The sequence below is a fragment of the Ovis aries genome, chromosome 18 (genome assembly GCF_016772045.2).
Source record: "Ovis aries strain OAR_USU_Benz2616 breed Rambouillet chromosome 18, ARS-UI_Ramb_v3.0, whole genome shotgun sequence".
NCBI classification, from domain to species: domain Eukaryota; kingdom Metazoa; phylum Chordata; class Mammalia; order Artiodactyla; family Bovidae; genus Ovis; species Ovis aries.
The window spans coordinates 46,772,301-46,799,733 of NC_056071.1; the positions used below are offsets into that span (position 1 = coordinate 46,772,301).

Consider the following 27,433-nt stretch of genomic DNA (forward strand, 5'->3'; position numbering starts at 1 on the left):
CTCTAGTGTGGGAACAGCGGGCAGAGCATCATTCCAAGAACAGGGGCAGGGGTGAGGAGCATTGATTGTATTGGTCCAGTTCTCCATGCAACTGGTAGTCACATCCTTTCAATGAGTTCCTCCCATACCCTTTCCTCATCTCAGGACTCCATAGAAGCTCCATAGGAACTTTTAATCACCCCCAGAGAAAACAGCAAAAATAAGTCGTGGATTCTAGGGCAAATTACCTGGACTTACTCAAGTCTATCACTAAGTAGCTATGTCATCTTGCATGAGTCATTTGATCATTCTGTGCCTTCATTTCCTCACTGACAAAATGAAAATAATAATGGTGCCTGTCTCAGAGGTTGTCCTTAGCACATGAAACAGTGCCTGGCACAAAGTGAGTGCTCATTTCGTTATTAATTACTATTAAGTTTGTTATTCAGTTACAGTTCATGGTGTATTTGTGTACAATCAGTATAATATAATCCATGTACTTTACCACTTATCAGCCATGCACACTTTTATAAGGCCTTTAAGTCTTAGTTACTTTATCTGTAAAAGGCAGATAATAACGTGGAGTGCCCAACAAACAATGAACAGTCAGAGAGGAGTAAAGCCTCCCATGACAAGGATGGCAACCAACACTTACAGGGCATTTAATAAGCGCCAGGCACTGTTCTAAGCATACTACAGGCACTTAATCATTTAATGCTCACACAACCCTATGAGTAGGTACTGTGATTTTCCCCATCTTACACCTGGGAAGCAGGTTCAGAGAGATTAACGTGCCCAAAGTGATTCAGCTGGGGAGTGGCAAAGTTGGGACTCAAACCCATGCAGTCATGCTCCTAAACATCTCACTCGGCACCCTCTGTCCCCTGCGTGTGTGCTTAATACCAACACCCATGGATTCTTCTTCTTAAAAGAGATAGACTATCTGTTTCCCCTTGTTTGCTAGATAGACAAACATTGATTATACTAAAGAAAAATAAAAGAGAAAGCATCTCTTAATCTAAACTCTGTTGGTTTACTCCTGCTGGAAATAGCAAATGCTCAAACCTTGATGTTTAAAAATAGCTGAAACACCCACTATATCTAACATTTACCAAAGCTGTTTATCCCTACAGATGATCTCCATTCATATGATAAGTTCACTCGAGCATGGAAACATAAGTCAGAGAATTTTTGGCATTTTAGGATCTTCTACTAAATACAACTTTCTTACACAAATTCTCCTGGTTATTGTTATTGTGCTTTTGCTTAAAAAATGAACATCATACTTTAAATCTATATTTAAATGGTAACCAAATGAAACATGACTGAAATATTAAATATTCTGCAAGAAATTGTAGGTCAAAAACGTGGTCAATCTGGAGATTTTAGGGTTATGTGTGACCTTGGAATCCCCTCCCAGTCTCTCTTAATTGTGCTGCAGAGTCCACAACTGCTTTTTTTTTTTTTCACAATTGCTACTTTTAAAAGAATTGATTTACAGAAAATTTTAAATTTTATGTATTTGTAATTTTCTTCTGGGAACACAGATTTTTAAAGTTTTCCATGCATGATGTGGAGATTAACTCAGACTTTCCAAATCTGTACACTTTCAACAAACTATTTTTTTACTTTGAGGGTCCAATTATTTTAGACAGGAGTAGAGATTAGCTGTAAAAAATCCCACACTAAGGCATGAGCATTGATGCTTTTTAAAATCACAAAAAAATAATTAACAATATCCAGAATTTAAAGTGGAGGAGAAATACTAAAAAAAAAAAAAAAAAAATGACTTGTTTCCAGTTATGTAGTAGCTGCTGCCCCTGTGTGGTGAAAAAGGGTTAGTGCCTTCAAGCTATTTTCACCTCTTGTTTGAAATTTCTTCAATATTTTCTAACATTTCTCTGAAATGTTTTCCTTGTTATTTTTATTATGTCATTATTTTCTTCCCTTAGTCGTTTTCTCTTTTGTTTATTGAAGGCCTAATAATATTAATGTGAAAAAACCACAGTGAATTAAAATTTTCACAAAATTCAAGAACTAGTTCAGCAATTCTACAAATCAGTAGAAAGTGAAAATAATACAGAGAAATGTAATGACCTAGCCCTTAACAGAAAAAAAAAGCACAGAATAATTTTTGTCTCTTGACAAATTTGTTTTTCAGTCCTTCTAAAATCTAATAGTAAAGAAGACATGGCAGGAAATATTTTAGTATTAATTTCATTTAAGAACAAAAGTCCGAAATAAAGGACAGATACATTCTAATGTATGAATCATCTACCACAGAAATTTTTCACTGATTATTTGAAATGAAATTATAATTTTCTTTACAGGAAGGATAAACGAGAAAATACTTCATGTCTCCCTCCCTGCATATATCTGACTGGCAGGTTAGTTCTTTTTCTAACTTTCTAGAATCATCAGCAACTGATGTTTTTAGCACAAGGCATTGCTCTATAAATAATTTTCATCTCTAGTCTATAGCACTTATGCAACCTACATAGTATTGCATATAAAGCGAGTGAATGACAGTATCTCTGAGATATTTTTTAGCAACAATTACCAAGGAACACTTAGTGGTTACACAAGGTGTCATAGACTTGTGCAAAGAAGCTTCCAGTTTCAGCATGGACTCCCACCAGGGTGGGACTCTCATCACTGAAACACCCTTCCCGTGGTTACAGCCCACAGAGAAGCCCCACCAGCAGGGCAGACACAGTGGGCAGAGGAGAACATAACCACCGATATTCTGCACAAAGCCGCATGTCAGGTCACCATCTTCATTAACAGGAAAAGCAGACAGATGGCCTTGGCTAGCATCTCGAGAGGCAAATGTAGCCTTCCACTCGAATCCATTGATAAAGATTGGTCTCTTTGGGTTTACTTTGAGCTGTTTGTAAGCAAATCCTGTGACTTGGAATAAAGGTCCTAAAGTGAGAATTGTGTATCACAGAGCAGATGCCGTGGAGGAAGAGGTGAACAGGTCGGACCCAGGAAGCAATCTCCAGGTCCCAGGAAAAGAGTATATGGAGACTAGAACTATCCCAAGACATGCTGATTAGGAAGCTTCACTGAGAGAAGAACCAGAGACTGACAATGGAATTCTCTGTGTCTGTGTAGTTTATACTCTTCTTGTGGATAAATGTGAAACAAGTGACTTGGACTAAGATAACATAGATAGCAGGATACAACGTGAGCTGTAAGATAGACAGCATGCAGAACTGTGAATGAAATGATGAACGCTTTCCTCCTAGCAAGAATATGACTATTGTTAAGTGGGACTACGTCTATGACTTAAGAGAGATCTATTAGGTAGAAGTGGCGCCCAAATTATCAACCTGCTAGGGTCTTCCTCATGTGGTTGATGGATAGAAAATTACACACACTGAACAAGTTTAAAGGGACAGAGAAAAATACAGTAGCTCTCAAAATTATGATTCATGATCTCTGCTCATTCAAAGCACTAATTATAAAGACGTAGAGTGAATCATGTGTAATTCCCATTACTCATCAATATTAAGATTTTTTGTTAGGAATCCTCTTGGATACTGTTAGAAAGACACCCAAACCAGGTGAACCTTATCTGTTCCAAGTGAGCAGATAAGGCATCTTCTGGGACTCAAATGTGCCACCTATCTTGCTGTCTGATTAGTGTTCTCAATGCTGAATCCCTTTTCTTTCCAACATCCAGGTGAAAAGGTAGTATCATCATTGGCACTGTGACCACTGTTTCACCAAGTTAAACTCTTTTTCAATAGTGGGGATTTGATGTAAGGGCACATTTGCAACTGGTTCAAGAATCCGCCTGCAACGCAGGGGACAGGTTCAATTCCTGGGTTGGTAAGATCCCCTGGAGGAGGAAGAGACAACCCGCCCCAGTATTCTTGCCTGGAGAACCCCATGGAGCCTGGCGTGCTAGAGTCCACAGGGTTCCAAAGAGTTGGACACAACTGAGCGACTAAACAGCAACAACGATGACACATTTGGGAGTAAGGGTAAAGGATTCCATAAATACCCACGCTTCAAGATTCAGGGGCACCTAGGAACCCTACCCAGCCATGGCTCATGAACCTTCACCCTCTGGTTCTATAATCAACATGCCTCTTCCACTCTTTGTTTCTTCTCTATCATTTTTCCTCTCATTACAGAACATCTGCTGCTCTCTGAGTTTTCCTATTCAAATTTTAGAGGAAAGGAAGTATACACAGTCTAATTAATTGCCAGTACCCTTACTGGGATATCCTTACACTTGCTACTTGGAAGAAAAGCTATAACCAACCTAGACATCATATTAAAAAGCAGAGACATTACTTTGTCAACAAAGGTCCGTCTAGTCAAAGCTATGGTTTTTCCAGTAGTTATGTATGGAAGTGAGAGTTGGACTATAAAGATAGCTGAGCACCACAGAATTGATGCTTTTAAACTGTGGGGTTGGAGAAGACTCTTGGGAGTCCCTCGGACTGCAAGGAGATCCAACCAGTCTATCCTAAAGGAAATCAGTCCTGAATATTCATTGGAAGGACTGATGCTTAAGCTGAAATTCCAATACTTTGGCCACCTGATGCAAAGAACTGACTCATTGGAAAAGACCCTGATGCTGGGAAAGGCAGGAGGAGAAGGGGATGACAGAGGATGAGATGGTTGGATGGCACCACCGACTCAATGGGCATGAGTTTGAGCAAGCTCCAGGAGTTGGTGATGGACAGGGTAGCCTGGCATGGTGCAGTCCATGGGGTCACAAAGAGTTGGACACGAATGAGCGACTGAACTGATCCTTACTGGGAAAACTTTTTCATGCCAAATCACTTTATGGGTTAGCAGCCAGTCTGCAGCTTAGAGATGCCTTTAAATGATCCCATGCCTTTGTTTAAGGAAGAACCTGGGACTGACTGCTTATCTCAGCAGAAGGGCTGCAAGCAGACGACTTGCTGAGTGTTATAGGCGTGCTGATTGATATGTCTAGAATGCCATGTTAAGGATTTGGTTTTCTTACCCTGTAGTGGCAACCTTAGATTTTATTTATGAGTGGGTTTTATCTATGACAGGTGCAGAGCCATATATAACATGTAGCATGGCTACTTCATTATTAAACATATTTTGTGATTATATTAATAAATAAAAGTAAACTCTGGTCATGTTTAAACATATCTCTTTTCAGCCGTCACAGTTTCATGATCTATTTAATCATAAAAAATCCTTGCAGCAGCCCACATAACTATTGTTTTGTGGAAGGTCTTGCAGAAAGGTGGAGATTTGTTTGAATCCAGTTAATTTCCTTCATTAGACAGCTGGACAGCTAATGATATGGACATATGGACTTAAAACTGAAAGGTGCGGATGTAGCTGTCTCCCATAGAGGCTGAGTAAGCACAATGGGCGCCGTGAACATTCTTGCCAGAGAACCTGTAATAACAAAGCGTGAGCTCCCTGAAACCATGCTGGACTTTAGACTCCAAATGGAAACTAATCATTAGAGTCATTTACAAGCCACATCAAAAGCTGTATGATACTCAATAAGTGAACATAATCGAAAGTGCAACTGTAAATAAATATATAAGAAGATGACAGAGTGGGAGTTGGGAGGGAGGTTCAAGAGGGAGGGGACATCAGTAAACCTCTGGCTGATTCGTGTTGATATATGGTAGAAACTAACACAGTATTACAAAGCAGTTATCCTCTAGTTGAAAATAAATTCAAAGAAATAAAATTTTTAAAAAGGAGATGACATAATACACACAGAACAGCAGTCTGTTGGTGTAGAGACTGCTCAGACTGTTGAGTTCCTTTTTCTAATTCCATGCATATCCACGTCTGTCTAACCCATAATGGTTGCCTAGTGTGTTAACTGCTCAGTCATGTCTGACTCTTTGCGACCCCATAGACTGTAGCCTGCCAGGTTGTCTGTCCATGGGATTTCCCAGGCAAGAATACTGGAGTGGGTTGCCATTCCCTTCTCCAGGGTATCTTCCTGACCCAGAAATAGAACCCAGGTCTCCTGCATTGCAGGCAGATTATCATCTGAGCCACCGGATATCCATGTCTATCTAACCCATAATGGCTGTCTAAGCAACTGATAAATATTCAGTTCAGTTCAGTTCAGTCACTCAGTCGTGTCTGACTCTTTGCGACCCCATGAATTGCAGCATGCCAGGCCTCCCTGTCCATCACCAACTCCTGGAGTTCACTCAAACTCACGTCCATCGAGTCAGTGATGCCATCCAGCTATCTCATCCTCTGTCGTCCCCTTCTCCTCCTGCTCCCAATCCCTCTCAGCATCAGAGTCTTTTCCAATGAGTCAACTCTTCGCATGAGGTGGCCAAAGTACTGGAGTTTCAGCTTTAGCATCATTCCTTCCAGAGAACACCCAGGACTGAGCTCCTTTAGAATGGACTGGTTGGATCTCCTTGCAGTCCAAGGGATTCTCAAGAGTCTTCTCCAACACCACAGTTCAAAAGCATCAATTCTTCGGCACTCAGCCTTCTTCACAGTCCAACTCTCACATCCATACATGACCACTGGAAAAACCATAGCCTTGACTAGATGGACCTTTGTTGGCAAAGTAATGTCTCTGCTTTTGAACATGCTCTCTAGGTTGGTCATAACTTTCCTTCCAAGGAGCAAGTGTCTTTTAATTTCATGGCTGCAGTCCCCATGTGCAGTGATTTTGGAGCCCCCCAAAATAAAGTCTGATACTGTTTCTACTGTTTCCCATCTATTTCCCATGAAGTGATGGGACCAGATGCCATGATCTTAGTTTTCTGAATGCTGAAATATACCTAGTGAAGAGCATTTCATAACATGCCTTCACTTTCACAGTCCTAAAAAATGGGATGCATCTTTCCTAAAATAATTAAAGCTATTCCAAAGTCTATTACTCAGAATCTTATTTTCTCAACATCTTTATCAAAATATAGAAGCTGATTCTGGGTTTTACCAAAACCCAAGATTCAATGAACACATTCTCTTTAGGTACATGATACTGTACTCCCATTAATATTTCAGTAACTTAATAACCTTTGTAATAGAGATACTTACTTGCTGAAAAGGGATATTTGATAAATCAGTTGGCTTAATGTTCTCATTAAAAATATAATTTTAGAATGATACATTTCAAGAGATCATACAGGATGGAATAACCTGGGCTCAGCAGAGGAGGACTGTGGCTGACTCTGTACTCCCCACCTACCTTGTTAGCACTTAGTCAAAATCTGCATTTATCATCACCAGGTGATTCTTATGCCTGGTCAAGCTTGAGAAGCACTGTGCTATGATTCTCTCATCTCCATTGAGTTTTTCTTCCCAGATGTTTTCAAACATGCAAATAACTTGACCTGTCAACATCTCACAAGGATTTTATGAAGATTAATTTTCTGCAGATTATTTTTAAATTGCCTTCGCGACAGGAACTATCAGCCCTAAACCAGTAAATCTAGTGAAATGTGATCGTCACTCATTGGAGGTTCTTCAATCAGAACGCTTATCACTTCAAATGATGTCTTTGCTGTAACTCCTAAGTAATCTACAGATTTGTTATCCTTAGAAAAATGTCTAACCCTTACAAAAATTGTTGATTTTATGGATTTCCCTGTTTTGCTAAAACAAACAGTGCAGTCCTCAGACAAGTTTAAATGTACACATAGGATTCTACTGCGGCTGCTTCACCCTGTTAAGGCAGCTGAGCAAGATCTTGACACAGATCAGAAAATAGAATTCATCCCAGCAGCAGCTCAGGTCACATTTTCCCTAGGAAACAGATTCGCACCCCCTGGCTTTTCATGCCCTTGTCTCTACCTAGAAGTGTACTCTGATTACTGCAGTTGGAAAACACACAGGACTCTACCGTGAAGTAGGTACATGATGTCCTGCTTGTAAAGTGTATTGCTAAACTAGCACAGACTTCCTGCATTACGGGCTGCCCCGCTCTCATTTAATGACAGTAACAGAGGGCCAGATGGCTTTGTAGGTCAATGGTTATAGTGTTGTGTAAAACAGATTTAAATATTCACCATCAAATTCTGGTCAGGGCTTCTTTTTGGTATGTCACATATTAATCCTTCCCAGTTCACTATCTTTTCTTTAAAAGTGTAAGTCACTTGTAGGGCTCAGCAATCTACAGCTCTCCTGTCTTAACTGTCACTGCAAGTGACCTACAGAGGTCAATCAACCATCAAGGATATTGTGAGGGAATTCTTGAACTGGGTAAGGAAATAGGACTTCATGATCTCAATGGACTCTTTTAACTAAAATTTCTCAACTTCATTAAGTACTTCTATGTTCATAAGGAGTAAGCATATGATTTTAACATCAAGTTTTCCCTGAAATTCATTAGAGAATAAATTTTAGATGGCTTGGTAATTAAACAACTAAACAATTATGCTTCTTAATTGGCCTGGACGAAAAAATTTGAATAATTGTTCATTTAAGATTTCCATTAAAAAACTATTCAGAATATGAGCTGATACTCAATTTCCTTCTTCGCTTTCAAAATGCATTTAAGACTTTCAAAGCTTATTATCTTTTTGGTTTTATGAAGCATCTCCTCCATTTATTTTCTATCTCATTAAAATTCTTATTTTACCTTTATTCCCTTTCTCCTTCTTTCCTTAGATTTATTTGTTGTTCATTTTCATTTTCCTGAGTTGATACAAAGTTCATCTATTTTCAATCTTTTTTCTCCAGTTGCCTTTAAAACAATATATCCCTATAATAATCTTTTTTTCCATACCACAAGATTTGATAGAGCACTTTTATTGTTCAATTCTAAACATTTTATAATTTTCATTGAAGTTTCTTATATAACTCATGAGAAAATAACCTTGTTTCCAAGGACAGCAGTGTAACAAAGTCAGAGCACTTGGTTTGAGTTTTATTGCCATATGCCAGCAATTCCAAATAATATCAGTGATAAAATACTCCAGCTTGAAAAAAATTTTATTGGTCTACAATCTATACAACTGCTATGGCTACCTCTGAGTTATAATATGTGTGTAAGTTTCTGATTATTACATTGAGAAAGTGAAGAGGAACTAAAAAGCCTCTTGATGAAAGTGAAACAGGAGAGTGAAAAAGTTGGCTTAAAGCTCAACATTCAGAAAACTAAGATCATGGCATCTGGTCTCATCACTTCATAGCAAATAGATGGAGAAACAGTGGCTGACTTTATACTTTTTGGCTCCAAAGTCACTGCAGATGGTGATTGCAGCCATGAAATTAAAAGACGCTTACTCCTTGGAAGGAAAGTCATGACCAACCTAGATAGCATATTAAGAAAGCAGAGACATTACTTTGCCAGCAAAGGTCTAGTCAAGGCTATAGTTTTTCCAGTGGTCATGTATGGATGTGAGAGTTGGACTGTGAAGAAAGCTGAGCCTGAAGAATTGATGCTTTTGAACTGTGGTGTTGGAGAAGACTCTTGAGAGTCCCTTGGACTGCATGCAAAGAGATCCAACCAGTCCATTCTAAAGGAGATCAGTCCTGGGTGTTCATTGGAAGGACTGATGCTAAAGCTGAAACTCCAATACTTTGGCCACCTCATGCGAAAAGTTGACACATTGGAAAAGACCTTGATGCTGGGAGGGATTGGGGGCAGGAGGAGCAGGGGACGACAGAGGATGAGATGGCTGGATGGCATCACCGACTCGATGGACATGAGTTTGAGTAAATTCCGGGAGTTGGTGATGGACAGGGAGGCCTGGCGTGCTGCGATTCATGGGGTTGCAGTCGGACACGACTGAGCAACTGAACTGAACTGAACTAAACTACCTATCCTTTCATAAACATTGTGTTTGTTCCATACTCGGAACTTAATTCAGAGAAATCCCATACAATCCAGTCCCAACATACAGACACCCTTGTCTTTGGAAGGTTAAATTAGTAACAATTTTTGAATCATTTCATCTCCCTTCAAGAGATTTTTTTTTTTTTTTTGGTCTTCAATATCCATTGGTCAAAGTATCCTAGTGTTTAAACAATAGGTTCAATAAACAGTGGTAATTACAATCATGAAGAAACAATTCACTCAGTCCTTATATGGTCACCCAGAGTTTTTGTTTGTGGTTAAATTTTTAAACAGTGAAACAGTGTGAACTTTGAGGTGTAATCTTTTTTGCAAGTGCAAATTTTAGTGTGCATATGGAAACCTTTACTGAGTTTTAGTATCTTTACAATTAAAACTTTCTTTTTGAACTGTTTTAAAATTTATGGACTGACCAAGAAAATAAAACATTACATTAATGGCACAATTTAGAAATTTTTCTTGGTGCAAAGTTTTAGATGTGGTTGATCAGAAATTAAAATAGTTGCAGTCTAAACAGAACTAAACAGTGTACAGTAAAACATTTTTAAAATTGCTCCTCCATTTTTAAATTGTGAAGAGCAGCACACAGCAGTTGCAGAGAATCAGCTATGCGATGACAAACATGTAAGATATGCATTTACATTGAATAATCAAATTTGAAGAATGCCAGGAAAGCAACAGATGTTGGTCTTAAATGATCAAAGAAATTAAAAGAGCAATGCTCAAATGCCTTGATCATTTTCACCATAAAAGGACATTTGTTCTAAATCAATGGATCAAATAATGTCAATGTTCACCAGCATTGAGGTATTTGTTCTCATTTTTGCAAAAGAAAAATTTTGGAGGATTTTTATCAGATTTAAAAGGAATTTATCTTCAATTCTCTGGTTTACATATATTAGTGGAATTTTTTAGTCCAAGAAGCATTTTGAAAGCCATTAGGATAGATCCTAAAGAAAGTTTTAAGGATCCAGGAATTGTGAAATGGAATATTTATGAATATCTAGGAAACTTAACTTTATTTTCCTATTTGTGTTTCTGTTGCTTTAAATAATAAAGCAATTACTCACTCAACTATGAATAAAGAATGATCAACCTGGCTATGAAAACATCAGTTTTTACAGTCTCAAGACACATTGGCAGAATGTTCAAAAACAGTACATGTAACATTATTATTATAGTGAAAGGCCAATAGATATTTTTCTATATTCATACAATACACTAACAAAGTATTAATCCACTATTTCTTCCTTTTTGTGTTCATTTACCATGCTTTCCCATTTGCCATGCTGCCTTCTTAATCTTTCTTGCTTTTTCTTGATTGAGCAAATTACTTTTATTGTTTCTTTTCCTCTACCGGTTTGGAAATTACATATTCTGGCTTAAAAAGTATGTATCCTGGTTTTATCTTTGTTATCCTTAACTTCTAAAAATACATAGCTAATGTTATGTTGATTTAACAAAACCTAAAGTTAATATTTCTACCCATCTTCCAAACGCTTCAGATGTATTAGTTACTATATATGTTTTTCTATGTTTACTTATGGAAAAAAATCCTCAATTTCCCAAGTATCACATTCTCAACCCAAATAATCTGTCTTCATTTCAGTATTAGCCATAGATAGGGATGGGGGAGTAAAAAATGTGATTTAGCAATGTAACTTCAGTATTACATACTTGTTATTGCATGCCTATTATTACAGTCACCAGATAATATGTTAGACAAGCTTTTACTATGTTAAACAAAGAAGGGACAATGCACATACGAAAGGAGAATGTATTAATTTCATAGACTATTAAAAAGCAAACAAAAAATAGAAGTATCTCTGAAATTACTTGATAAAATGCTCAAGATGAACACAAACCAAATATATGAGTACCAGAAGTATGTATGCATGTACATCAGAAACAGGGATAATATAGACATTAGAAAACAAATAATCCTAATTTGTCAGTATTGCTTGAAAAATAACAAAAAATATGTTCATTTGTTTTTAAAGCCCAGTGCAATAAGCCACAGCACTTGATCTGTAGCAGGCAATAAAGAACACGTCTGCTCCCGTCACTATACTGACCCCAAACAGCATACCTAAGACTAAAGCCTAGGCAGAACTAGAGACCACCCTCCAGCCCCATCTTTTCAATTGCTTCCTTTGTACTATTTCTAGGGAGAGCTATAGATTTGATATATAGTATACAATGTTACCAGGTCAAAGTGTTTGGATTTTATTATGAGGGCAAAGGGAATGACATAATCATAACCCAGGTTTCAGTAAACTGAGGAGATGGAGAAAAAGAGACTGGGGAAAGCAGACTGGTTAGAAAACTAGTTCACCAAACCAGGGGAGATATAATGAAGGTAGAACAGCAGTAGAACGGAGACCAGCCAACAGTGGCTTCCCTGGTGGCTCAGAGGGTAAAGGGCCTGCCCGCAATACGGGAGGCCCAGGTTCAATCCCTGGGTTGGGAAGATCCTCTGGAGAAGAAAATGGCAACCCACTCCAGTACTCTTGCCTGGAAAATTCCATGGATGGAAGAGCCTGGCAGCGCATGGCGTTGCAAAGAGTAGGACACAACTGAGCAACTCCACTTAAACTTAAAAAAAAAACCAGATTAGGGAGATACTAAAGAGCTGGAATTGGTACAGTCTGGTTACTAAAGATATTGAGGAGAGGAAGAGTTGAAAATGATTCCTTGGTTTCTGGTCTGGCCTGGACAACAAGCACATTCCTTAGATGCAGTCTGGGCTAGGAAATATGAAACCGAATTATCAAGTGGAGAAGTAGATAAAGAAAATATCAGGTCGCTTTTGCAATCAGCCAATAAAAGAATAAATTCATTCTGTTACAACAAACTATAACTGTGCATAGATGAGATCTAAATTCACTTTTAGAGATAAGGGCACCAAGGGTAAGTAGGTTCAAGAATGAATTCCCAAACAGTTCTGGACACACCAAAGCTTCTCAGTGCTGCTCATGATTTAGCAAATATTCACTATCCACTCTAAATTCATAGAAAGGGTTAACATTTCTTCCTTCAAGTCTATTTAAATAGCTAGCATTTAGTAATAGCTAAAAAATAATCCAGATGACTTCTTTCAAATGGTAAGTTAAAAGGATATGATGATATATTTGTTCATCCTTACCCCTTAAATACAGAGGTATTAACACTTTAGTTCTCTCAGCTGTAATGAGGACAGTTTAGGGGTAAGTACCAACTCACCACTCAAGAGAAGAAATAACAATACTTTCTTGAAGGACCCAAGTTAAAGGGGCCAGGCCAACTAAACATGTATCATCATCACAGGGACTCTTCTCAGGTCCTGACAGCAAAAACAAATAACTACGTGGGGGATGAAAATGCTCTAAAATTGATTATAGTTATACCTACACAACTCCATGAATATTTAAAAACTAGTGAATTGTGTGAGGTGAATTAACTCAATAAAGCTGTTATTTGTTTTTAATAAGTGACTTTTTGATCCATCAATAGCAGGTTTTATAAATGCTCTAATTTTACACTAGGCCTTTCAGGCTTACTAGATTTCAAAGTAAGCGGGAAAACAGAGAAAATGTATATTTTATTGGTATTTAGACCTATCATAGTTCAAATAAAATGGAACAGAGCAATTTATTTATTCTAATCAAATAAAACATATAAACAATTCATTTAAAGTATCTGTTTTACCATCAAATGATTGTGTTCATGCAAATACAATCATCGCACAGTCCTTCTAAGCCCATATAGTAGCACCACCTTTTATTGCAGTACTTGATGTAAATTTCATTGTCAAACATATCTGGCTTTAGCAATGTAAACATCTGCTACAAGTAAACTTTAAAAGGTAAAAGTGAATGATACTAATGAATAAATCAAAAGAGAACTGAGCATCATCACATGATAAAATTCAACAAAATATTAGATAATACTGTTTCAATAAGAACTACAACTTAATACAGTTCACGAAATGGAAGCAAAAACAGAAAGTAGTGTGTAAACTCCCAAGAGTTTAAAATACTGAAGGATATAATATAAAACTTACCTCAGAAAAACAAAAGGAAATAACAAAAGCATGCAGTGAATATTAAATTTGGTTTAGAAGTTACAATAGTCTTTTTACCGCAAAGCCTTTCTAAAATGTACTGTGATGAAACTATTTCTTTTCTATTTCCCCTTATTAAAAAAAATATGTTTAATCACATAGTTGGGTCCTTTGTGGAAATTTCACATGTTATCAATTATGGGAATTATCACCCAGAAAAACTTTCATCTCTAAACTATTTTTTTCAAATGACCAAAAACATTAAATTATCTTCATGAAAATTACCATATATAAAGTCAAATAATTCCTAAACAAGTCATCATAAAAATAAATCTGCCTTAACAGAGTAGGTACAGAAGAAATGTATACATAAGTGCTGAATATCATGGAAAAATATTCAATGAATAGGTAAAATTGTTCACATTTATCATTACTGTTGATTTTGTTTACTTTCTGATTAAAATTAAGAAACAAGTTTTCAAAAAGTCAGGAACATTCAGTGCAACTTTGAATTTGTCTGCAACATACAAATGAGTTATATCCCTGCAGTGCAAGGCAGACTCTATTTTTACTTTTTAACATAATTAAGTTATAAAGCATCACCGACTAGATGGACATGAGTTTGAGTGAACTCTGGGAGTTGGTGATGGACAGGGAGGCCTGGCGTGCTGCGATTCATGGGGTCGCAAAGAGTCGGACACGACTGAGCGACTGAACTGAACTGAAGTTATAAAGACCTCAAATTTCTAAAACCAGTTATAATACTGTGGCAAGGAAAACAAATTTGTTCGTATTGCTCTTATACTCTAGCTTAATCTACAAACATGAACATTTTTCCAAATGTTGTCTCAAACCATACTAATACAAAAAGAGTCTACAGAGATCTCTGTTGATTTCCACAGAGTAAGTGAAGAGAAGAGAAAAAAAGAAACAAATACTATTTCATTCTCTCAATCTTAATAAGTTCAGCACATCAAGCAGCACTTGACACAGCAAGTTTTTTCAAGTGATCCATGAACACTTGCAAACTAACATCATCTGTGAGAATCGGTGCTCCAGACTCCTAGAAGAAAAGAAAGATATTTTCTATAATTAAAAACACAGGATGATACCTTAAAATATATAAGCAAATGTGTAAAAAAAAAAAAAGACAAGGAAATCATTTTAAGCAGAATAATGTCTACGTTCTTGTATAATAAAGAATCTGACTGGTCTTTGTCCCAGATTCCTGAGGGGGAGACTACATCCTTGGAATTAACCGACAGCAGCATCTGTTATTCATGAGCCCTTCAGATCACACTAGACTTTATGCTGTGAGATGAGATGACTCAGGATAGGGACCAGTCACCAGAAAGATCAACCATGTAATTAGATGGCTGGGCTTTAAGAGAGCCTGACCTCCAGGGAGGAAGGGATGGTGTGGGGTGGTAGGAGGCTAGATTTTCAATCAATCATACAAAACAAAGGCAAAGGGGAAAAAAAAAAAAAAAAAAACACTCGATACCAGAGTCAAGTGAAGATTCCTATTTGAGGAATAAATACATCAATACATCAGCTGGGAGAGTGACAAACCCCGATTCCATGGGAAAAGGAATTATCAGTTCTACAATAAAACTGTAATCATAAATACAGTGCTTTCCTGAGTTCTGTGAGTTGTTCTAGGGAATTTCCAAACCTGATGGGGAGTTGTGGGAACCCATCCTCTTATTCACCCCACCCACCCATCTCCCATCTGAACACTCTCCCTTTCTCACCACCCCCCACACATGAAATTGTAGCCAGCCGGTCGGAAACGTGGGTAACCTGGGATTCAACTTTCAGCTGGCATCTGAAGTAGGGTAGGTCTTGTTGTGGACCTTATCCTTTAACTTTTGGGGTCTGCACTAACCCCAAGTGGTCAGAGTCAGATTTCTACTGCAATTCATCAATTAGCATTAGAATGGCTCCATATCCAATTTAGTCTTTAAAGTAGTAAAGTGTTAATTTGTCTTGAATGTATTGGTGCTTTTATCTCTACTAAGAAGTAAGCCTCCCTCATTGCTGCCTGTTTACTAAAATAAAATTTCAATTACACATATTTTAGCAGAACTGCCAGCTGGAAGGAAGAGAATTTATATCATGTTTTAAATAAAACACATATATTTTCATTCAAGTCATTTTCATTGATTCTTGTGGGTTCTATGTAATTAACAAGAGTTAGGGAAAATTCCTGACTTTTATTTAAATAAAAACCATGTTGATGAAATGATCTTAATAATCCAATCCACTAATAATGAAATTTTATTGTAGCAAGAAAGTTTCCTGGAGTATTTTATATCTGGATTTTTAAATTCTTCACCTGATATCCAATTTCTTATTTATGGGTATATATAAAAGTCTAAAATAAGGAAATTCAGTAATTTTCAGAGGATATCAGCAAATTAGTGGCAAACATGAGATAAGAATTTATAGCTCTTGTGGTTCTTATCTGGCATAGCCACAGACATGCCATAACCTCTCCTGAAAAGGAAAATCAATCTTATTATGTGTTTTCATAGGTGAATTCATAAGAACTTGAAAAACTACATAATGAAGGGAGACAACAGCCCTGGCATTAAGAGCTTAGAGACTGGAGCCAGACAGACTGAGCTCAAATCCTGGCTCTGCTGCTTACTGCCTGTACGACTTTGAAGAAGTGACTTAACCTCTTTGAGTCTTAGTTTCCTCATTTGTAAAATATAGATAAGAACAGAACCTATTGCATGTGGTTATGTTGATTAAATGAGTTAAATTGTGTAAAGCAAACAGAACAATACCTGACCCACGCAGTCGGCCTGCAACATTATTATCTATTTTAGAAAATCTGTTCTTTTATAGGCTGAAATACTTCTTATTCTACATTCACAGCTAACATAGGAAGTAAGGTATCAAAAATGTGACTTAAACTAGTAATAAGCCCATAGCTCCTTTTTTTTCTTCCTGTAATTATACCTGATTTTTCTTCCACTTTACACATTTTCCACCTCAATTCACCTAATCCCAGATCTATCTTTCCTAGTAAAGACAAAATATATATGGGTTTTCTACTTTATATACTGTGACCTTATTTGAAATGATAAATACTAAATGCTCAACTCAATCTTATCAAAAATTTCCAGTTGACTGATCTCAGTTTTTCAACTGTACCCTTTTTCTCTTTAACAAACACCCAGGATTGGGCAGAAAGGGCCAAGTTTTATATCATTTAGTATATGAAGCACTACAGCATCAGAGGCCTCCAGCACCATCACAGAAGCAGTGTGGCAGCGGTGCCCCCTTCAGGTCATCCATGGATAATACTTACACTGGATTCTTGATTTCTGACAAAAAGAAAACTAAGGTATTAGATTTCATAATTTTTAGCAAAATGCTTGGCTATCATGTTAACTCCCTATATTTCAATCATCAATTTAGCTTGATGGTTAAAAATTCGGATTCTGGAGTTAGAATGACCTAGGATCAAATCCAAACCCTTGTCACAGTTTATGTGATTTGGAGAAAGTTACTTTACGAAAGCGTCGATTTCCTCTTCTGAAAAATAAGATTAACAGTACGCACCTCACAAGAGTGTTTTAATAAACAAGAGTTTATGAAAATCTTAGTATAATGACTAAAACAGTACAGATTCAGCTTATTATTATCTATAAAAATATTAACATAATTTCTCTTATAAAAGTCATATGTCAAGAAAAACCTTAGGCTCTTGGTTTCTTTCTCACTTCTAATTATCACATTTATTTAATTTTGACATTTCACACAGCGTTACAAAAAAGGGATGCTTTCAAATTTAACAAAATATAAAGACTGAGAAACACTGATTTAAATACTTCAGACCAAAATTTCATTGTTTTTAGACACATGAACTAATTCAACACAGACTGAAAGATCTTTCAAATAGTTTGGAACCAATCTAAAAGGAGTTGTTTGTTTTGTTTTCATAAGAGTCTATTCATAAAAGATAGGATCAAATGCCAGCTTCCCCCAAAGGTATAACTGTGACTAATTCTTAAATTTTCCTAAACCGGATGCATTTCCGGGAAAGATTATTACATTTTCTAAAATGTAATAATAAGAAGAAATCCAAACTGCTTTTAACTGCCTCTTTGAGGAAAAAACTTAATAAAATAATCTAAGGAGAGACAGATCTGATAACATAATTAAAACTACCATATAGTGTAAGGATATAATTTAACCGAATGATTGCAAATATTTAAACAAGGTTTTATCAAATGAATAAAAAGAACTCCTTTAATAACAACAAAGCATATTTAAGTTTCTCCAAAGACAATGGCTTTCAAAATTGATAGATGGATGGGTGGATGGATAAATGAATGAGTGAATAAGATAAACAATATGTATGTTTGTTCCTTGGACTGGGATTTCCTTCTCCATCATATTCACTCAGTGAAATGATCTTCCTCCTTCAGGGTCTGGCTTACAATGTTAGGCCTCTAATGTTCCTATTTCCAGGCAGTAATAATTAAGTTTCAGTTTAATTATTATAGGTTATATTATTATAGGTTTTCTTTCCTATCTTAAATATCTTTAGAGAGAAACTGTTTTCTCCAGTGATAACAAGGAAAACTAATAACTAATATTTACTGAGTATTACTGGGCATATCAAGTATGTGTCATTAAACTCTATAATAGATAAGGAAAAGAAGGCATATGGAAGTTTAGTAACTTGCAGAGTTTTCAACTACCAGCCCAGAATGACACGTGGATTGATGCCTTTCCACCTCAACTCACCCAATCCCAGATCTATTTCTCCTAGACCAGACAAAATATATATGGGTTTGCAAATTTCTATACTGTGATCTTATTTGAAATGATAAATACTAATGCTCAACTCAATCTTATCAAAAATTTCCAGTTGATTGATCTCTATTTTTCAACTGTACCCTTTTTCTCTTTAAAAATATATCCATGATGGTTTTCCACCTCAATTCGCCCATAGGTTATAATAATATAACCTATAATAATTAAACTGGAACTTAATTATTACTACCTAGAAATAGGAACACTAGAGGCATAAACAAGAGCCCTAACATTTAAGCCAGTTCAACAGGTTCTTTATAAGCCTTCCATTTACATCTCCACGTTGTAATTTAAATCCCCCAAAACAAAGAACAAGTCATTATTTCCAAGAACTAAACCATGCTTTCTTAATGCAGAAAATCAGCCACAAGGAGATATGTTTTATTTGGACTTCATAACGTTAGCTCACAACACTTTGTTAATTGAATTACGTGAACACCAACAGTCATCTGGAGGGGAGGAACAACTACTCCCTTTAGAGAAAGATCTGTGGACCTGCCCCATAAACCCTAGTCTGCCACAGCCCCCAGCCCTCACGTATTGCTTTCTGACACTGAGACTGACAGGGGCTCTTATGCGCAGCCAGTTTCACTCATCTGCTCACCTAGTCCCTACGGGCAATTGATAAATGACCCCTGATGAATACTGTTTTAAAGTATCCTTTAACTTCCCCTTCATATTGATTATTTACTATTTTCATTAACTCTATTTATTGATGCTATATTTTCTATATCCTGTGATTTTCTTTTCTTAAATTAGTTCCTCTTAACTTGTGGGATCCAGAACCAAAACCAATACTCAACTGACTAAAGTATAAAAGAAAGGCTAACTCGTGGACATCCTGCTGTCCAAATTTCCACATCACAGTATTATACTTGGCTTTTTGTCTCCCCCCACCCCCAACCAAGTAGAAGACGGTGAAGGATGATATTCAAAATCTATATGTACATGTATTATGTGGAGACAAATTTTTCTCACACGTGCTATGTAGCCTTTGAACAATTTCCAGGAGTAAGTTCCTTTCCTTGCTATTAAAAAAAAAAAAAAAAAAAAAAAAACTCCTCACTTTTCAGGACTGTTAGACCATGGACTCAATTTATCTATCTATATCACAAAAGCTTCTTAACTCCTAAAGCATCTCCACAGATTCCCCTACTCTGATCTCTATTCTCTTGTCCAGATGTATTATAGTCAATATGTGCTAATGTTTAAGGTGCTGTGGAAAGTCAAAAATGAAAGTGACACAGGTTTTACCCTCAAGCAGTTTATATTCTAATAGGAAAAATTAGTGCCATCAGAAATGGATGGAGAAAGAGAGGGGGAATGAAGGGTCAGGGATATTCCATAATATCCAGTCATACAATCACAGAAAAAGTTTCATGGAGTCAGTAAACTTTTAAAACTGAGCCTTGAGGGATGGCTGCTATGTGTGACAAGTAGTGACAGGGGCAAGTTACATGCTCAGTATACTCAGAGTGCGGTAGGAAAGCCAGTTTGATTAAAAAGACTAAATAGTAGCTAAAAGTGGGCAAAGCTATGTGGAGCACACTACAAAGGACCCTCAATAGCAACACGGAGCTTTTAGAAACTCAACAGGGGGTTATTAAAGATTTCCAGGTAGTGCTTTGACTCAGAACTGTTTTAGGGAGACCACTCTGACCAGTGCCAAAATGGGAGGAAACGGCTAGAGCGGAGCCAGCAGGTAATTCCAACAGTCTATGTGAAGAGTAACAAGGGCCTAACCTTGATTAGTGATGGGGACAGGAGGGAATGGCTAGGGAAAATAAGTCAATTATTAGGGGCAGAAGGGAGAAAATGTACATGACTAAAGTTCCAAGCCCTGGCAACTCAGAGAATGGTAGGCTCCTCTGTAAAAAACCTCCAAGTCAGTAAGTGCAAGATGGTATGAAAGAGCTCAAGTTGGGGCATGCTGCTTATGAAACGTCTACAGGAAACTCAAGCGCTCTGCACCTGGTGGTTATAAACTCCAGCCTGCAGGTCACCGTGAAGCCAAAGCAAAGATGGAGACTTATAAGTTAGACTCAAATGAAAGCTGAAGCCACAAGAATGGATACAATCACCCAGAAAAAATTCTCTAAAATGTAGAGAAGTCAAGGCAAACTTTTGAGGCACCTCTGCATTCAAAGGGCTTCCCTCATAGCTCAGCTGGTAAAGAATCTACCTGCAATGCAGGAGACCTGGTTTGATTCCTGGGTGGGCAAGTTCCCCTGGAGAAGGGACAGGCTACCCACTCCAGTCTTCTTGGGTTTCCCTTGTGGCTCAGCTGGTAAAAGAATCCGCCTGCAATACGGAAGACCTGCGTTCAATCCCTGGGTTGGGAAGATCCCCTGGAGAAGAGAAAAGCTACCCACTTCAGTATTCTAACCTGGAGAATTTCATGGACTGCATAGTCCGTAGGGTGGCAAAGAGTCGGACACAACTGAGCAACTTTCACTCACTCACTCACTATATTCAAAGAAAAGGGCCTGAATTCCAATTATTGCTTTATTTCTCTTCTAACCAGCCTGGGCCCCATAGTCAGTTGTTTAACAATGCTCTCAAATATTCTACTGTCTTTGCTGTGTCCATCTTTCTTACCTCTAGCTCTAAATTAGCCCCAGTTCTTCCATCTTTGATGCAATGCCTAACTACACAGCGTGGCTAAAGAACATTATGGAACCATGCTCAAGAAATTGTTAGTAAATAAAATGGACCCTCAAACTGCTGTCTTTTATTCATCCTCTATTGTTTTCTTATATTCCTTATTGCTGTTTTTAACTTGTTCTGTTATCCAGTCCTTAACCCCAGCATTTCTCACTCTAGCAAATAATCTATTACTGAAAAGAAACAGGCTTCTCCAATGAGAGCTTTTCTCACCACCTCAAAATCTTTCTGTCTTTACCCTTCTTCTCACTCTTTGCTTTTGCAGAAAGAAATGTCCTGCCTCCCTACCAGTGCTTAAACTCTACATAATGTGATCACACTGTCTCCCTCTGAGGATCTTAAACATCCATACAGTGTTCTTCTGGATCTCCCCAACAATAGCTCCTTACACTTAGTCTACAAATAAGTTTTGTGCCCTTACTCTAATAACAATCATCCTCCTACTATTCATTCAGGCTAAATTTGCAAAATATTCATTTATACTTAATGACCTCCACTTCTTCACCACTCATTAATTCTTTAACAATCTATCCTCTACACAATGACTATATTAAAACTGCTTAGCAAGGGCACAAATAACCGCCTAGTCCTCAAATCAAGTATCTGCAGCATCTCAGTATTTGTTGCTCCCTTCTTTTTCCCCACCTAGTCCTCAAATCAAGTATCTGCAGCATCTCAGTATTTGTTGCTCCCTTCTTTTTCCCCACCTAGTCCTCAAATCAAGTATCTGCAGCATCTCAGTATTTGTTGCTCCCTTCTTTTTCCCCACCTAGTCCTCAAATCAAGTATCTGCAGCATCTCAGTATTTGTTACTCCCTTCATTTTCCCCACCTAGTCCTCAAATCAAGTATCTGCAGCATCTCAGTATTTGTTACTCCCTTCTTCCTTCTGTAAAGTTCTCCCTCACCACTTAGGACATGGTGCTCCTCTCAGTTTCCTTCCACTTCTCTGATTACATATAAAATACTCCTACCACTTGTACTTCCTCAAGGTTCTATCTCATCCTTCCTTTGCCTCTGTAGTCTCCTTGGACAACCATCCACTGTGCTAGCTTTCAGTATCACTTGTCTAATCCTTGCCCTGACCACCAAACCCAAATTTTCAACAGCCTACTCATTTGGGCAGCTAGATGTATCTCAAACTCAAGGTCTAAAATGTTTTCTTTTCACTCTCATTCTTACTGGCACATGTTCTCCTCAGTTACCCAGGCTCAGAACGCCTTACTCCCTTGTTTTCCCTCAACTATTTTTCAAAAATTTAAACCTTAGAAAGTACAATGAATACCAACATAGCGCTAAACTTAAAATCAATGATGAATATTTTGCCACATTTTATGTTTGTATCTATTTTTTCTTTTCTTTTTCTTCTTATTGAATCATTTTTGCAAGTTGAAGACATCACAATATTTTATCCCTGAACACTTTAGGATATATCTCCCAAGATCACGGACAATCGCCTACATGACCACAACACTGTTATTACTCTTAAGATATTTATTACTATACTAGTATCTGACATACAGTCTATATAGTTCACAAATCATCCCAATTATGTTCTTTATAAGCTGTTTGCTCTAATCCAGAATCCAATCAGAATTCAGATTTTGCATACAGCTATCTGGCCCCAGAGTGAGTTTTACTTTCCTGCAACTGTTAATCAAATCTCACTGAGTCTCCTCTCGAGATATAACTCAAATCTATTCTTTTTCACCATCTCATCTTCTTTCTCTCTCACTTGGATTACTTCAGCCGAAACAGTTCCAACTTACAGACTGCTTCCAACTAATCTTAAGATTCAGCTGTATTATCCAAGAGCCAAAATTGGCCCTCTGGCCAAAAACCTTCAGTGACATTCCGTAACTTAGCAAATAAAAACTTAGCTCCTCAGTCCTCAGCCTGGTATTCAAGAGCCGCCATAAGTGACTGCACAATTACATTTCCAGTTTATTGTTCACTGTTCATCTTGACATATACTCTTTATCTTAGTCCATACTGTCGTCTACCTAGAATTCTGTACCCCACACAATTTCTACTTATTGCAGTAACAAGCACTCTAAAGGAAATATCTTTTCCTTTGCCATCATGAGACCCTTTCCCCTCCTTCTCCTCTCTCCCCCAGTAACACTTTAAATTTTCCTAAAAGCACACAACCCAATCTGCCTTGTATTTTTAACGACTTAGGTATGTGTTTTATTTCTAATACTAGACTACAAGCTCTTCAAAGGCAGGGATGATAGCTGGGATCCTGAAGTAACCAACACAGAGTTCTGCAGATTGGACACTTGATAAGTGGTGATATAGTGTATCAAGAGGCAGAATTTCTACCAAATTAAAATATATTAATAATGATGTCCAGGCCTCTAGCCTCTCTTGTTCAACCACAATCCCTGACCACTCCCAGCATCCTGTGGCCTTTTGCGGTTCACAGCCTAGCATTAAGTCTGAATCATCACCTTCTAGTTCATTTACTACACACTTTATTGCTTTTTGTCTCAAGGGAAACATGTTAGCTTGAAATATGAAAAGTTTCTATATATTTGATATAATCACTTTTGTATTTTCTGTGGTGCCACCAAATGCTAATTCTATTTTAACCTCTTTTTTTTATTATTACTTTTCCAACAGAAACCATTACCAAAAACAAAGGCAAAAAATGTAGCTTTCACTAAAATAACGAACTATAAAAAACACAAAGAAATAATTTCCACGATCTGCTATTTACACTTACCTGTCCCCAGGCATACATATTATTATGAGTCTGTGAGGGGTTAACTTTTGAAAGCAGGAAACGAGCCTTAAAAGCAAAGAAGAAATAATATTATCCATCAAATATAAGATTTGGTCAATATAAGCTAGACAAATACATTATGCCATATAAAATCAATTCTATTTACTATATTTTCATAAAATTAATTTTATTAAAATGAAACTTAAAAAAATGAGATAAATCTTGAAATATGTAAACCGCTATATGTTACAAATAAGTGTAACCTCCCCAAATCACACATACATAATAACATGTACAGTAACAAATACAAATTGTAGAATTCAAAACTCGGCATATAAAGAGTATGTGTGCAACAACTATGACAAAGTTAGTGGGACATTTACCAAACACCTGGTCTGAAACATCAACAAAGGTTCAAAGTCTCCAAAAGTTCAAAGTCTCTACATGTTCTTTCACTTTAAACAATGACTCTCAAACTTTTTCAAACTACAGGCTATTCCATGAGAGCACTTGCCCAACATTTTGCCCATCTATCCACCATGCCTTATCATCATGAAATAATAACCAGAATTGAAAAGGAATATAGCAGTACATGTGGTGAGACATCAATGAGAGAACAAGTCATAAATTATTATTTCACATTAAAAGAACACGACAGTCCTATCATTTGAAATTTAGTACCATACAACATCTTTTTCTACTTCTAAAGAACATCTCGGAGAAGGCAATGGCAACCCACTCCAGTATTCTTGCCTGGAAAATCCCATAACAGAGGAGCCTGGTAGGCTGCAGTCCATGGGGTCGCTGAGAGTCGGACACAACTGAGCGACTTCACTTTCACTTTTCACTTTCATGCATTGGAGAAGGAAATGGCAACCCACTCCAGTGTTCTTGCCTGGAGAATCCCAGGGACGGGGGAGCCTGGTGGGCTGCTGTCTATGGGGTCGCACAGAGTCGGACACAACTGAAGCGACTTAGCAGCAGCAGCAGCAAAGAACATCTGGATTCAAATCCCAATTCCTCCATCTACAGTTTTCCTTGGCCACAAGTAACCTAGTCTCAGTTTTATTACCCGTAAAATGGAAACAATAATAGGACTGCTAGAGAATCAAATGAGAGAAGTTATGTAAAGTGTTATCAGCTTTGCAAATTCTCAATAGGGCACAGTAGCTTCTATTATAAATATAGTAAAACCCTAATAATAATTGCTATCATTTCTGAATAATAGTTACTGATATCTACTACCTACTTTGCAATACTGTGCTAGGCACTAGGGATACATCAATAAAGCAAGGTCTGTACTTTCTAGGAACGAGTGAAAAAAGCTTACAATAACCTATAATTAATTTATATACCTCTAATAAGAATTAAAAGGCAGCAGTAAAAGTGATTCAAGAGTTGGGCTTTCCTAGTGGCTCAGTGGTAAAGATTCTACCTGCCAGTGCTGGAGACACAGGTTCAATCCCCAGTTTGGGAAGATCCCACATGCCTCTGAGCAACTAAGCCCGTATGCTACAACTATTGAGCCTGTGCTCTAAAACCTGGGAGCCACAGCTAAACCCATGTGCCACAACTGCTACAGCCTGCACACCCTAGAGCCCATGCTCCACACTAGAGAAGCTCCTCAGTGAGAAGCCTGCACACCAGAACTACAGAGTAGGACCTGCTCACTACAACTAGAGAAAAGCCTGTGCAGCAACAAAGACCCAGCGTGGCCAAAAATAATAAATAAAAAAAAATTTTTTTTAACAGAAAAAAAAAAAATGAGTGTATGTTATGGGGTCCTAACTGAGTCTTCTGTAAGGCCAAAAAGGGCTATATGTATGTCATTTAACCTTCATAACTCTAAAAATTACACAACTTTTTATAATGCCATAATGCTTTCCTATTACATGACATTTTCTAGAAAAGTAAAATGATAGAATGAGGAAAACAAAAATTATGTTACCACAAACTTTATATTCACAGACTTTGTCAGTAAACAAAGAGATCTGAGAAAAGTACACTAAATTATTTCCTAAGTTGTTCATATCTAGTTGCTCAATTAAAGCTGGCATATCACCAAAACACCACCCTGGCTCTTTACTAGAGCTGAGCTGGAGGAAGAAGATGGGAGAAACCACGACCTGTAGTCAGCCAGTCAATGATCTTACTGCTCTGCTCTCAAAACTAAGGCAAGAAGAAAGCACACCTTCCCCTGGAAACCATCTACCCATCTCTTTCCTTTTCATTTGCTTGGGGAAGCAGTCTATTCAAACTAACGTCAGAAGGCAAACAGCAACTCATTGTAAAATCAGCAACACACATGCAAACAAACGCAGAGTATTACCTGACTGCCACCATGTTCTGTGTCAATGTATCTCGGCATCGGAAACCTGGAGTGAAGGATTTCCTGGGCATCATCCACTGGGGCTTGCAGAAGGTGGCGGAAGTTTTCATATTCTGGCATGTCCTGGTATCCTGACTTGCGCCACTGAGCTATGGTCTAATTTTAAAATGATTAAAAGAATTATTACTTTTTTCCTTGCCTAACCAAAAAATATTTTTTTTCAAATGAAACAATCCTCAGAAAATAAGAAAATCACAGAATATTATCCCATTTATTTCTAAGTTACTAATTTTTTAAAGTTACAATACTAATTTCAGTATTCTTGAGTAAACAGATGCAAAATTAGGATATTTCTTCTTTAAAAGTAAAAAGAAATAATAATGAAGAAAAAAATTTTAAAACACTACACTTATCATAGTAAAGTTAGCTAAAAGGTATCGCTGGGCTTCCCAGGTGGCTCAGTGGTAAAGAATCCACAAATCAATGCAGGAGACAAGGGTTCAATCCCTGGGTCAGGAAGATCCCATGGAGAAGGAAACAGCAACTCACTCTAGAATTGTTGCCTGGAGAATTCCAAGGACAGAAGAGCCTGGTGGGCTATAGGCCATGGGGTTGTAAAGAGTCGGACATGACTTAGCGACTGAACAACAACAAAAAGGTATCTACCTAAGCTTATGATAAGTAAAGGGGATTTCTGGTACAGAAGATTTCCTAGAGACTTTAAAATTAATTACTCTTATATTATGAATCTTTACCAATGGAGTTACATTCTCACAAGATACATAAAGGTAAAAACTTTAATAATAATAGCAATAATATTATAAAGATAATATACCTATAAAAGAGCATTTGAATCAATATTTTTAGGTAAATGACCCAAAAATGCCACTTAATTAAATCATCCAAAGATTTAACCTGGCTTGATTTCTAAGTTAAGTGAATCAATATATAGAGATATATCTCTATATTTAACAGAGGAACAGTCATCTGAATTTCTGATTTCTCATTTATGCATGTTAACAAGCTATTTGAAGAAATAAAACTACTGAAAGACAAAAGAAAT

General features: G+C 37.2%; 1 protein-coding gene across 1 annotated transcript in view; it reads right to left on the reverse strand.

Moving 5' to 3' along the window:
* Positions 1–13,333: 13,333 nt before the first annotated feature.
* Positions 13,334–27,433, reverse strand: part of SEC23A (SEC23 homolog A, COPII coat complex component) — a 58,456-nt gene continuing 44,356 nt past the window's right edge. Inside the window, exons 18-20 of the mRNA XM_004017906.5 lie at positions 26,371–26,526; positions 24,042–24,107; positions 13,334–14,877 (exon numbers count right to left, since the gene is read on the reverse strand). Coding sequence (XP_004017955.1) covers positions 14,788–14,877; positions 24,042–24,107; positions 26,371–26,526 — 312 coding nt within the window. The 3' untranslated portion in view covers positions 13,334–14,787. The remainder of the gene's footprint in view (positions 14,878–24,041; positions 24,108–26,370; positions 26,527–27,433) is intronic.